This window comes from Ipomoea nil, unplaced genomic scaffold (assembly GCF_001879475.1).
Source record: "Ipomoea nil cultivar Tokyo-kokei standard unplaced genomic scaffold, Asagao_1.1 scaffold1932, whole genome shotgun sequence".
Taxonomy (NCBI): Eukaryota; Viridiplantae; Streptophyta; class Magnoliopsida; order Solanales; family Convolvulaceae; genus Ipomoea; species Ipomoea nil.
This window is the reverse complement of record NW_017618360.1, coordinates 353,342-367,106: the sequence shown is the minus strand read 5'-3', so window position 1 is coordinate 367,106 and position 13,765 is coordinate 353,342. Positions and strand designations below refer to the sequence as shown.

Below are 13,765 nucleotides of genomic sequence, written 5' to 3'. Positions count from 1 at the left end.
AGAATCGATCTTTGGACCAATTAGGAAGGAGAGAAGACTCAGACCGCCAGGCTACCAGGTTTTTTGTATTTCCTGCCCCCCCCTCTCAACTGACCGCAGCCCCCCCCCCCCCCCCCCCCTTTTATACCCTCTCAAGACTTCCGCATACCATCCACGTGTACGACATCTATAGGCCTCCAGCTCCCACCATACATGTGTCTTCCCCTCTCCGCACGCACCCCCAACTTCTCGAATGGGACCGATTTTGTCGCGCACTCTCCCGGGATCCCTGCTCTTATACGCACCACCCTCCGTCAGCTGCCCTTCCGTGTGCGGCATGCATGCACTAGTCGCCATTCCACCCACATGCATGCATGTACGTAGTCTCCAACAGCGTGCATGCAACCGCCACCTTGTACGCATGCAACCGTCATCCATACGCGCAGCCACCACCTTTGTACGCATGCAACCGCCATCCGTAAGCACAGTCGCCACCTTGCACGCATGCAAACGCCACCCGTACGCGCAGCCGCCACCTTGCACGCATGCAACCGTCATCCATAAGCGCAGCCACCACCTTGTACGCATTCAACCGCCACCCGTACGCGCAGCCGCCACCTCGCACGTCCATGCATGTCGTAGCTGCCACCCCGCCTTACGTGCGGCTATCCTCCATGCACGCGGGCTACCTGCAGCCACCTTCTGCGTGTAGACCGCATGCGGCCACCCCTTATGCATGCAGGCTGGCCTGCGAGTCCACCTTTCTACTCTTGGGCGCCTCCCCCCCCCCCCCCCCCCCCCCCCCCCCCCGGGCATATGGGCCAGGCCCAAACCGATATATTCCATCAATTACCATAATGGAATTAGTCACTTAAGGAAAAACCGCTAAGAGGGTTTATGGATGCCTTGTACGCCTCACGTAATATAATGCCTTAAATTTGCCATGTTAAAGATAGTTATAAGTTTTACATTTACAATCAATCATTGTTCTTTGTGTAATATTTTTTTGAATAAAAAAAGGAGGAGAGAATACCCCAAGACCTCAAGAGAGGTTCCTCCTAGTCCAACAACATCTCACTTTGTCTTCCTCCAGAGTTTGACATGTACACCTCATCTGGGGGTGAAAAAATATTACTACAATTCACCATTTTATGCATTCTCATTCTCGTAAGGATATCAACCACCTTATTTTGTTCCTTGAAGATATGACACATGAACCTCCCAATCCTTTCTCAGCCGACTTTGACAGGCTTCCACGAAATTACGCGTCAGGCATTTATCCAATGTTCATATGGCTATTTATCCAGTCAACATCTCGAGAGCTGAGTCACATTGCACAACAAGATTCCTAGTACCCTTTTTCCATGCCCATATCAAACCTTTAAGCAATGTCCAAGCTTCAGCTTCACCTAGACGATGATTAGCTCTTCATGAGCCCATACATCCCCCAAACCATTGATCGCATCTTTGTGGCTCATGAGCTTGCCATCAATGGCAAATTCAGTACGATTGGGGCTTTTGTTGTGTACGATGGTGGGATTGCAGAAATATGATATGTGATGGCATCCCAAATAGCCTCTCTTAGTTGTGTGCCCCTTTGCTCAATAAATTTTACAATCGTTTTGCTCAAAACGACGTCGTTTTTAGCAAAACTTTTTTTTTTTTTTAAATAAATTCAGTAGTGAAGGGAGATTGAGTCCTTTGATGTGTGCGATGGTAGGATTGCTACACTGCGATAGGTGATAGCATCTTTGGTAGTCTCTATTAACTGTATGCGTTTGCACAAGAAGTTTTTAGATTGTTTCGCTCAGAACGACATCGTTTTGAGCGAAACGATTTTTAAAAAAAATCCGGCCGGCTAGTAGTATTCTTAACATCCTCAGAGGCTTTTCTTCTCTGCAGCCTCCTCAGCTGCTTTCCACTGAGCTTCCAATTCCGCTACTTTTGCTATTTCAATTCTTTTGACTTCTAGGTTATCTTGAATCTGGAAAATAAAAACTTATGAGCACTAATAAAGCTGAGTATTCTATTTAAAATGTTCATTTTCTAACAAAACAAGAGGAATATCATAATGAACATGTGTAATTCGTAGTAGATAGAATGGTCCAAGAAATTAACCCTTTATATACTACTTTAACAAATTGAATACAGGATAGCTGCAAAATTCACATGAATGTAATTCATATGCTTATTTTCAAAACATCTCCTTGATGCACTGCTCAAATGAGATGGTTTTATTGTGAACTGACCAAGATGAATATCAAGACAAAAGGCCATTAAATATTTTAAATTGAACCATATAAAATAATGTAATATCAACCTAGCATGAACTCATGAAGTAGCATACACGGTGCATGCTACACTAAATTCAACAAATAACACCATGGCATTCATTTTTCAATGCTTGAAATACTTTGCCATATGAAAGAATCACTACAATAGCATGCTTCAGTGAATTCAATAGAAAACACCATGCCAGGCATGCTTGAAAGTAGCAGTAAGGTAGATAGTAAGAAGGCATAATATATTTTAATATAGTTTGCTTTATGGACTAGTTCTTCCTAGTTTGTAGGATTAGAATATTTCTAATAACTGTTCACAGGTTTTGGTGTTTCAATTGTATGCTTGGCTATTTAAGCCCTCTTTCCCTGTTCATGAAATACATTCTTCATTATATCTCTATATGGTATCAAGAGCTATACTCTAGCGAGGATAAATTTTTTTTTTTTCTTCCCTTTCACATGGCTTCTTCCTCAGACACCCATGTTATTCAACTCAATGCTCCCACTAATCTTCCCATCAAATTAACGTCATCCAACTTCCAAGTCTGGAGACGACAAGTTCAGGCTTCTCTCATTGGCTTGGGTCTACTTGGCTATATTGATGGCACAACCCAGGCTCCTACACAGTTCTCTGACATGGCTCAGAAGGAAATCAACGCCGCGTACACCACCTGGTTTAGACAAGATCAAACCATCTTAAATGCTATTTTAGGGAGCTGCTCCGACACGATTCAACCATTGATATCATCGGCGGCATCATCGGCAATCGCATGGGACCGGTTAACGTCGACATATGCCAGTTCCTCACCATCTCGTATTGTGTCTATCAAAACTAAACTGGCTTCCAATCCCCAAAATGGCCGCCCGATGGAAGAGTTTGTCGATGAAATGTTCACCATTGCTGAATCGCTTGCACTTGCTCAACATCCAATCAATGAGCAAGACCTGGTTGTTCATATCCTCACTCAGTTAAACGAGGAGTATGATCATGTTGTTCCTGCTCTGCGTGAGCGACCGGAACCCATCACCTTTTCTGAATTGAAAGACGTGCTTATTGAGTTTGAAAGACAAGAACGAAAGAAGGATGCTGCGAGACAGTCTATGGTTGCTACAGTAAATGTAACACAAAAGCAACATGGGTTTTCAAATTCTGGCCGGAACGGTCCCAAGTCAAATCGAGGAAACAATTGGCAGCATCCTCACTCTCGGAATTTCAATCAACAGCGTCGGAATATAATGTGTAAGTTTTGCAATCTTATGGGACATGAGACACGTGAGTGTCGTAAGCTGCAGCGATTCCTACGTGATAACAATGTCTCTCTAGACGCAAGGTTTGGCACCAAACCAGTGGTGAAAACCACCATGGCTACTGCTGCATCCCATTCTGCTGCTCATCATCAACAACCTTGGTTGTTTGATTCTGGTGCATCCCATCACACCACTTCAGACCCATCGCTACTACACTCTGTTACTGAATATGGTGGGCCAGACGAGATTCACTTGGGTGATGGTACGTCTTTGTCAATATCTCATACTGGTCAAACCATCCTCCCTACATCTACCCGTGGTTTATCCTTATCTAATGTTCTTTGTGTTCCTCAATTACAAAGAAATCTTGTCTCTATCTCCAAACTTTGCAAGTCTAACAACGTTTCTGTTGAATTTTTTAATACGCATTTTGTTGTGAAGGATCGATCCACGGGGGCGCTGCTTCTGCGAGGGAGGAACGTGCATGATGTGTACAGTGCTTCTCTATCTTTTCCACCACAAATAAATGCGGCTATCAAGTCCACTCTCACAAGTTGGCATCACACTCTAGGTCACCCATCCAATAAAACACTTGCTAATGTGCTCAGAAGTGCCAATATTTCCCTACGGCCTAATTCTGATTTCCATTGTAAGTCTTGCCTAAGTAACAAAAGTCACAAGTTACCATTTTATAATAATTCCATGACCAGCACAAGACCACTTGAATTATTGTACTCTGATGTTTGGTGTACTAATCAAAAGTCGGTCGATGGTTTTAACTATTATGTGATTTTTGTAGACCATTTTACCAAATATATCTGGTTATTTCCCCTGGTCAAAAAATCTGATGTGTCCTCCGTGTTTTGTCACTTTAAAAATCTTGTTGAAAATAAGTTCAAACACAAAATTGTCACTCTATTTTCAGACAATGGAGGCGAGTTTCTAAAGTTAAAACCGCTGTTAAACTCGTGTGGCATATCTCATTTTACTAGGCCCCCGCATACTCCAGAACACAATGGAGTGTCTGAACGTCGTCATCAACATATTGTCGATACGGGATTAGCCTTGTTACATCATGCTTCTATGCCTTTAGAGTTTTGGTCACACGCGTTTCAAACGACAGTCTATCTTATTAATCGACTGCCTACCTCTATACTCAATGGTTCAACTCCTTTGCATGCGTTGTTTGGCATAACGCCGAGATACTCTAAATTAAAACCATTTGGGTGTTTATGCTTCCCTTGGTTACGGCCTTATACCAATTCAAAAATACATCCCAGGTCCAAGCCGTGTATATTTTTGGGTTACACTACTACTCAATCTGCCTTTAAATGTCTAGATCGCGATACATGTCGGGTTTATTTGTCGCGTCATGTTCGCTTTGTACCCACTGAGTTTCCATTCCAGGCATTGACACGGACATGTACTTCTCCCGCAGAAGCAGCTGCTACACAAATTAAAAAGGTAATACCTTATCAAATTTTTGGGTCATCTCCATTTACTTCTACTGCGCCTACTCATTCTGTCCCCTCCAATCACAACTCTCCAAGTGACACCCATTCTCATATAGCAACACACCATTCCCATGCAAGTGAAATACCCATGTGTCCAGCCTCACCTCTACCTTCTCCAATTCCGACGCAAACCACAACAGCCCAGTCTTCGCCAGAAATTCCCACGCCAACCGCAGCAGCCCAGCCCTCTACAGAAATTCCCACGCCACAAATCTCGCCTCTATCTTCTGTTCCGACGCCACACACCTTTTCCCAGCCAGGTGAATCTCCCACGTCAAACACTGCCTCCAATCCACCTACAATACTGGTGCTAGATGCGTCTGAGTCCGCCGGGTCTATCTCTCAGCTGGCCCCACCTGCTCTAGAATGCGCTGGAGAGGTTGCGCAATTGCCTACAACCAGACGGTCGCAACGGCCTCGAAAACCCAATCCTAAATATTATAATCCAAAGTTTGTTAATTTGACTTCAGCACATACCTTAACTCCTTTGCTGGAGCCGACTACTGTGAGCCAAGCGCAAAAGTCACCTTATTGGCGCAATGCGATGACTGAAGAGTTCCAGGCATTACTCAAGAATGAGACGTGGGAGCTTATTCCCCCAGGGTCTCAACCTCCAATCGGGTGTAAATGGGTGTTCCGTATTAAACGGAAACCGGATGGGTCTATTGATCGGTATAAAGCTAGATTAGTGGCGAAGGGGTATTTGCAAGAACGTGGCAAGGACTATTTTGATACATTCAGTCCCGTTGCTAAACCTGCAACAATAAGAATTGTGCTATCTATTGCGTTGACTCGTAATTGGCCGTTACGCCAACTAGATGTGAATAATGCGTTCCTGCATGGAACACTTATGGAAGAGGTTCATATGAAACAGCCCCCGGGGTTCTGTGATCCACTGCGACCGAAACATGTGTGCCGTTTGAAAAAGGCCATTAACGGTCTTAAACAGGCTCACCGTGCCTGGTATATGGCATTAACGTCATTCTTAATCTCTTTTGGATTCAGGAAATCGCGGGCGGATTATTCCCTCTTTATCTATCAATCTGATGATATTATAGCATATTTTATGGTGTACGTGGACGATATAATATTGACAGGAAGTTCTCCGCCGTTCTTGAGTCACTTTGTTAAATCCTTGTCAGCCCGGTTTTCCCTCAAGGATCTTGGCCTGTTGCGCCACTTTCTCGGTGTTGAGCTAATTCCCACTCCCGTGGGTATTTTCCTCTCTCAAGCTCAGTATATTACAGATATTCTCACAGAATTTCACATGCAGGATGCTAAGTCAATTTCCACTCCTGGGTCTGCTACTGAGCTACATAGTGATGACAGTTCGGCCTTGGCGGATGGCACTCTGTACCGTCGTGCTGTCGGGCTCTTGCAATACCTATCCATCACTAGGCCTGATGTTAGCTTCATTGTTAATCGACTGTCACAGTTTTTGAATACCCCAACCTTGTTGCATTGGCAAGGGGTGAAGCGTGTGTTACGCTATCTAAAGGGCACTGTGTGTCACGGCCTGTTTTTACGACGAGGATCAAGTCTGAATCTCACTGCCTTTTCAGATGCAAGCTGGGGTGGAATCCATGATGGAGGACGATCAACGACAGGGTATGTTGTGTACTTGGGTTCTAATATTATTTCCTGGCGATCGGTTCGTCAGAAAGCAGTTGCGCGGTCGTCTACCGAAGCCGAGTACCGTGCTCTTGCGAATGTGGCTGAAGTAGTCTGGTTGCGGAACTTACTGCTTGATTTAGGTATACGGTTGTCCACTACGCCGGTCTTATATTGTGATAACATGGGGGCCACTTATGTGTGCAAAAATCCCGTCTATCACTCCCGAATGAAGCACCTTGCGCTAGACTTTTTCTTTGTTCGTGACCTTGTTGAGAATGGGGCCTTACATGTTCATTACATCCGCACACAGGATCAAGTCGCTGATATGCTCACCAAATCTTTGCCACACCGCGCTTATGAAGGCTTTCGCTCCAAGCTGGGTGTCTCTGATGGATCCACCATCTTGCGGGGGCGTAAGAAGGCATAATATATTTTAATATAGTTTGCTTTATGGACTAGTTCTTCCTAGTTTGTAGGATTAGAATATTTCTAATAACTGTTCACAGGTTTTGGTGTTTCAGTTGTATGCTTGGCTATTTAAGCCCTCTTTCCCTGTTCATGAAATACATTCTTCATTATATCTCTATAGATAGTATGATTCAATTAAGTACTATACAGTAGAATTCTAAGGGTACTAAACAATTCACCAGATACAATAATGAAGCCAGAACAATTACCTTCAGCCTACAACATTTAAAAAAAAAATTATGAATAGATAATATGAAGTATTCTCCATAGATACACTAACAAAAAATTGAAACCATCCATGAATTCTTGAGCAGATAATATACCTTTATAGTGGCAACCACCCAATCTGGAAATTAAAAAAATAAAATAAAATCACATCAGTAGTTATTAACTGGAAAATATTATTGTGGGTTGTTCAGAAAATAGAACTGCAGAAAAAGAGCAAAACCATTTCAACCAAATGCAATCTGTCCTCCTCTTCAGCCTCTTTCCCCTGCAAATGAACAAATAAACAAAGCCAAGCCCTCTGGATCGCAAACAAATCTTAACCCAGCCCCTCAACTGCCTCCATTCCTACCTCATTCCCTTAAGTTTCCGTTTTCCGGTGGCCTCGTCGGTGATGAGTTGGAAATCGAGGTTGAGGTGCTTGAAGTTGCGGACGAGCTTGCCCCTAGGACATGAGAAGGAGCGTTGTCTGTGGAGCGGTGTGAGAAGAGAGAGAAGATCTCAAAGGAATTGTGGAGAAGACAGATCGGAAGGCGGAGAAGACAGATCTGAGATTTATTTTTTAAAAAAAAAAGCGTATTTGCCGATCTGAGAGAGTGAGTCGGCGACTATGGCGGTGGAGGCGGTGATTGCGTCGCAGTGGAGGCTTCGTGGTGGCGGTGGAGGCGTCGCGGTGGTGGTGGTAACCTGATGGTGAGGGAGAGGGAGATCTGCGTCGGATCTGCGGTGGTAACCTGATGGTCTCGTTGGTCTGGGTCTGATAGAGGTTGTTTGCCAAACTTCTCTTTTTCCCACTCAAAGTCCTATATTTCCCGCTTCTCTAAGTCCACAATTCCAGTATTCTTTTATTTTTAGCTAAATTATTAAAATTTCCGTCCAAGATTGTTGTTAGACAGAAATTAAATACCTACCTTTCTACCTATCAATCAATTCGAGTTTACCAACCAACATTACAGGTTGGTCTTAAATTCCGTCCAACCCACAAGTGTTGGACGGAAATTCCGTCCAACACTCGCGCGTTGAATAGAAATTCCGACCAACTTTCCGTCCACCAATTTTTAGTAACAGAAAGTTGAAAATTTTATTAAAATACCGATCAACTTGCAATTGGACGGAAACAGCGAGATTTTCAGCTGTGAATCATTCATATTCGTACTTGTTATGAAATTTTTATTACCATAATGGAATTAGTCACTTGAGGAAAAACCGCTAAGAGAACTTATGGATGCCTTGTATGCCTCACACGTTATAATGCCTTAAATTTGCCATGTTAAAGATAGTTATAAGTTTCACATTTACAATCAATAATTGTTCTTTGTGTAATATTTTTATGGGATAAAAAAAGGAGGGTAGAATATCCCCAAGATCTCAAGAGAGGTTCCTCTGCCATTACGCTTCTAGTCCAACAACATCTCACTGTGTCTTCCTCCAGAGTTTGACACGTACACCTCATCAGGGGGTGAAAAAATATTACTCCAATAGTCCAATTCACCATTTTATATATGCATTCTCATTCTTGTAAGGATATCAACCACCTTATTTAATTTTGTTCCCTGAAGATATGACACATGAACCTCCAATCCTTTCTCAGCCAACTTTAACAGGCTTCCACGAAATTACGCGTCAAGCATCTATCCAATGTTCATTTGGCTATTTATCCAGTCAACAACCTCTCGAGAGCTGAGTCACATTGCACAACAAGATTCCTAGTACCCTTTTTCCATGCCAATATCAAACCTTTAAGCTTGTACCCTTTTTCCATGCCAATATCAAACCTTTAAGCAATGTCCAAGCATCAGCTTCACCTAGACGATGATTAGCTCTTCATGAGCCCAAAAATCCCCCAAACCATTGATCACATCGTTGCGGCTCATGAGCTTGCCATAGATGGCGAAGTACGATTGGGGCTTTTGTTGTGTACGATGGTGGGATCGCAGAAATATGATAGGTGATGGCATCCTAGATAGCCTCTCTTAGTTGTGTGCCCTTTTGCTCAATAAATTTTTCAATCGTTTTGCTCAAAACGACGTCGTTTTGAACTAAACTTTTTTTTAAAAAAAAAAATAAATTCAGTAGTGAAGGGTGATGTGTGCGATGGTAGGATTGCTACACTGCGATAGGTAATAGCATCTTTGGTAGTCTCTATTAACTATATGCGTTTGTACAACAAGTTTTAAGATCGTTTCGCTCAAAACGACGTCGTTTTAAGCGAAACGATTTTTAAAAAAAAAATCCGACCGGCTAGACTGACTAGTTGGCTGAACCGGCCAATTAGTCAGCTCGCCGGTTACAACTAATGCTCAAATCATGTTCGCCTTGAGGTTCCTAGGGCGTAGCTCGTGCATAGACGGCCACCTAGGTCAAATTTTAAAACAGCAACGATGAGCATTAGCATAAGTAACCAAGGGCTTTTTAATATATCCCATTCAAATTATAAATTATGTTTCAAATTCATCACCCAATTATTAATTAGGGATACAAAAACTCTGCACACAGACTACTTATGTTAAAGTCATATATAGGAATATTCAGGACTAAACTCATTTAATTACTTAGATTAGAATGTCTTATTCACCATAATCCGATCCGGTTGCCGGAGGATTCCGCCCTGCTAACTCCTAAGCGTCGGCTGTCCACGTTCTTCTGCTATACAGATAAACTTATTAAAATAGGAAGCTAAAGATTATAGATTTCTGCTAATTAATATAAGAAATGATAAGTTGATGATACTGAGGAATTAGGAGCAACCTGGTTAAAAAGGAAAATCTGGTTGCCTGTCGAAGAATATCCAAGGTAACATTTCTTCCGGGATATCCAAAAGTTCATCAAACGTCGCCTCTCCGGTGACCTGCCAGGGGATTGGCGACGAATTCACAACAGCTGTTTCGTCAACGTTCAGAGCATCAGTGACGACTGGGTGGGTTTGTACTTCTTCGAACAGGCTACGATCATGAATAGTGCCTTCTGAAATTTGAACAGTTTGAAGTATTCCTACATCAGTATTAGTGACGGAATTAGTGGACATTGTCAGTGAGCTATCGAACTCATTATTATGATCACCATTTTGTGACGAAGTTCCATCATTCGCAGCAGCAATATTTTTTTCTTGCGGGGGAATATTTCCATTGTTATTGGTTTCTTCGACTGAGGGCATAAACCCGAACTTTTGGCCACGGGGGCGTCTAGGTTGAGAGGAGAATTGCATTGTTCGTGACCGGCGACGATTTCTGTGCTCCTCCAATGGCCTCCATTTGTTGTCACGACACCTCTGCAGATGACTAGCAACTTTTTCTCTTGTCAAACCTGGAACTTTCATCATCTCCCATATTTCCTTCGGAAAGCAATCTATTCGTCACAAAATATAAACAAAGTGAAGTTTACTCACATACAGTCAAAAGGGTGATAGGATTTCTCTGGTCATTCAAATAATGGTAAGGTGAGAAAGGAACGTACTTCCTGCTCCAAGCTGATTGACGGCGTCCAAGAATTTGGCATGGAGCTCTTCAGTCCACTTAAACTTGGGCCCTCTTCTCCTTGGCAAATGATTAATGTTGTTTGAATCTGTCGCAGTCTGATTGTCGGTGAAAACAATGTTGTTTTCTCCATTGATTAACGTTTCTGCCACCATGCTTATATCCAAAGCCTGACTACTGTGATTCATCAGTCTTCTTTCCCTATACACATGTTGCCAAAGGTACTTCAACATGTCTACTGGAAATGGTTTTTCCAGGTAAAGGAACACTCCTTGCTCTATAGCGCTCCTTGCCACCTCATCTCCATTTTCATCTTCTTCGTCACTAATCTCTGCAGTATTTGATTAAACAATAATGCATGTTTACCAGATTACATTAATCTTTGTAAAATGAATATATATGACACATAAAATGGGTCGAAATAAAAACGGTTTTAATGGTAGAATAAAGTACTTACGGACAACAAGCAGTTTCCTTCTAATGGCTTCTTGGAGGAGTTGAACGTTAACTTTCTTACCTGGTAGGTAAAAGTTGACCATTAACACATCAAATTTCTCCGTGCCATTGTAGAGTCTTGACAGTGCACAGCTTGCACTCTCCACCACAGTCACTGCCAAAGTCAATTCAATTTAATAATTAATTCCGATTTAAGATGATTAGAATGCATAAATTAAATTATTTTAGCTGAGAAAATATTGCATAATTCAACTATATAAACACTGATCATAACAATATGGTATACGTACTAAGAGTAAATAATGAATTAAGTAGTTTATTTTTTCGCCAATGACCTTATGATCTAATGACATGGAGTGACTTTCTCGTATAGGAGGTCTCATAGGTTTAAGCTTAGGTGGGGTGATATTGACTTTATACAACATTGTAATAGAATCAATAGTAGTAAAAAAAATTATCTTTTCCATTTTGATGTTTATATACATCCTTTAAGTTTTCTTTTTTTTTTAATCACAAAAAAATCTCATAACTATTACCCAAATATATAAACATAAAATCACACTTTTATGTAATAGCTCCAAACCACCACCTGGCGCAATCTACTACTTATCCTTTACAATTATTAATATTTACTTGTTGGGGGAAGGGATTAGGTGCGGGTGGTGCTTCCTGTGCGATTGTGCGGGTGGACTCACATTAAGCATTACACTAGCGCACTTTAAATACACAACACACGCACATTAAACACACAAACAAAATACATTCAGAACACAAACTCATCACACGCACCTTAAGCACAAAAGTCACGCATTTTAAGCACAACCCTCACACACCTGGCCTTAAGCACAAAACCCACGCACATTAAGCACAAAACCCACGCACATTAAGCACAAAACACACACACCTTAAGTTTTAAAAACAACTAACTCACATTAAGTAAACATTCACACACATTAAATACAAGATTCACGCACCCTAAGCACAAGACACGCACCTTAAGCACAAAACTCACGCACATTAAGCACAAAATTCACGCACCTTAAGCACAAAACTCATGCACCTTATGCACAAGACTCACGCACATTAAGTACAAAACTCACGCACATTAAACATTACACACTCACGCACATTAAGCATAAATTCCACGCACCTTAAGCACAAGACTCACGCACATTAAGTACGAAACTCACGCACATTAATCACCCGCACAATCGCACGGGAAGCATTCATCTGTACTGGAACTTAAACCTACTTGTTGGCATATATTAAATTAAAGTAGTAAACGATAATGGTTGTTAGTTGAATGCATACGTTACTTTTTCACATTAATAAGGGAAATTAATTAATTAATACATTAATAATAAAATAAAGAAAAATCCTCCACTAAATTTGTTTAGTTTGCAAAATGCTATTTAGATTTTTTTTTAAAGAATAATTAAAATATGTACCCAATTACGCATCATGAGCTGTGTAAGACAGTAAGACAACTAATTTATATATATATATATATATATATATATATATATATATATATATATATACACACACATATATATATACGTAAAAAAAAATTGATTTGAATAATTTATGTAAACCCTAAGAATATTTCGTTTTAAAGATATTTTGAGTGAAAAAACGCAAAAATTAAGAAAACAATATTTAGTATTGTACTGCCTGTACTCCGTATTTGATGAACATATATTACATTTAATTGATTATCTACCGATTTAGTACCTGCATGCACTGATCTTTTTATTAAATTAATGAAAATTTTAGATTTTAGTCTTTCGCTTTCAACTATGTTTTTTGTTCTACTAGTGAGATTCATGCGGCATGCACGACACTTAACACAAATATATTTTATTAAAAGAGTAAAAATAAATTTGTATTTTTTAAGAACCAGATCAGACAACCTCGTCACTATTTTGATGGTGTGTATAGATAAATAAAGAGACGAAGAATTGAAGTTGATAATTAAATACCTTCATACGAAAATTGCTTAAGAATCTCTGCAATCATGGAAGTTCCAAGCTCCTTGGCATTCACGACGAAATTCACGCGATGCTCAACGAGTAACACATGAACATCGTGCATAAGGCGTGGCGGCTGGAAGTCATCAGTAACAACCTGCGGGAAACTGTGACAAAAACCTCCGATTTCTCCCATGTCGACTAGTCGCAAATTGTGATGAAAATTAGGAAAAGCCGCCGCCATAAGGAAGTGTTAGTCTGTTGATATAGTGCAATTAAGGTTGCATTGGGTGGGCAGCAACATACGTAGAGTAGTACGTGCAATAATTGAATGCTGATGAGTGAGTATTATGAGTAGGGAGAAGAATAGGATAAGACTGAATTAATGCCACTGCTGCCTCCATTAGCAACTAAGTGTGTTAATTGTGTTCATTAGCAAATAACTATGTTATGTTATACAAGTAAGAGCGGGTTATTAGTGCACATTCTTGGCTATATCTCCATATCATGGGATAGTGATTGTAGATTTTTATGCG

General features: G+C 41.1%; 1 protein-coding gene across 1 annotated transcript; it reads right to left on the bottom strand.

The window, feature by feature from the left end:
* Window positions 1-10,155: 10,155 nt before the first annotated feature.
* LOC109193859 (two-component response regulator ARR2-like) lies at window positions 10,156-13,425 on the bottom strand. The gene is made up of 5 exons (XM_019344691.1): window positions 13,242-13,425; window positions 11,321-11,413; window positions 10,784-11,134; window positions 10,270-10,675; window positions 10,156-10,210 (listed from the first exon to the last, which is right to left on the bottom strand). The coding sequence occupies exons 1-5, from the start codon at window positions 13,423-13,425 to the stop codon at window positions 10,156-10,158; spliced, it is 1,089 nt and encodes a 362-aa protein (XP_019200236.1).
* Window positions 13,426-13,765: the final 340 nt, after the last annotated feature.

Bases quoted from the DNA above. Each gene is read 5' to 3' on its own strand.
- LOC109193859 (XM_019344691.1), bottom strand. From the start codon at position 13,425: ATGGGAGAAATCGGAGGTTTTTGTCACAGTTTCCCGCAGGTTGTTACT. The intron at 11,414-13,241 runs GTATTTAATTAT...TGACTTTGGCAG, and splicing joins TAAGCAATTTTCGTATGAAG to TGACTGTGGTGGAGAGTGCA. The intron at 10,211-10,269 runs GTTCGAAGAAGT...TTGACGAAACAG, and splicing joins ACTATTCATGATCGTAGCCT to CTGTTGTGAATTCGTCGCCA.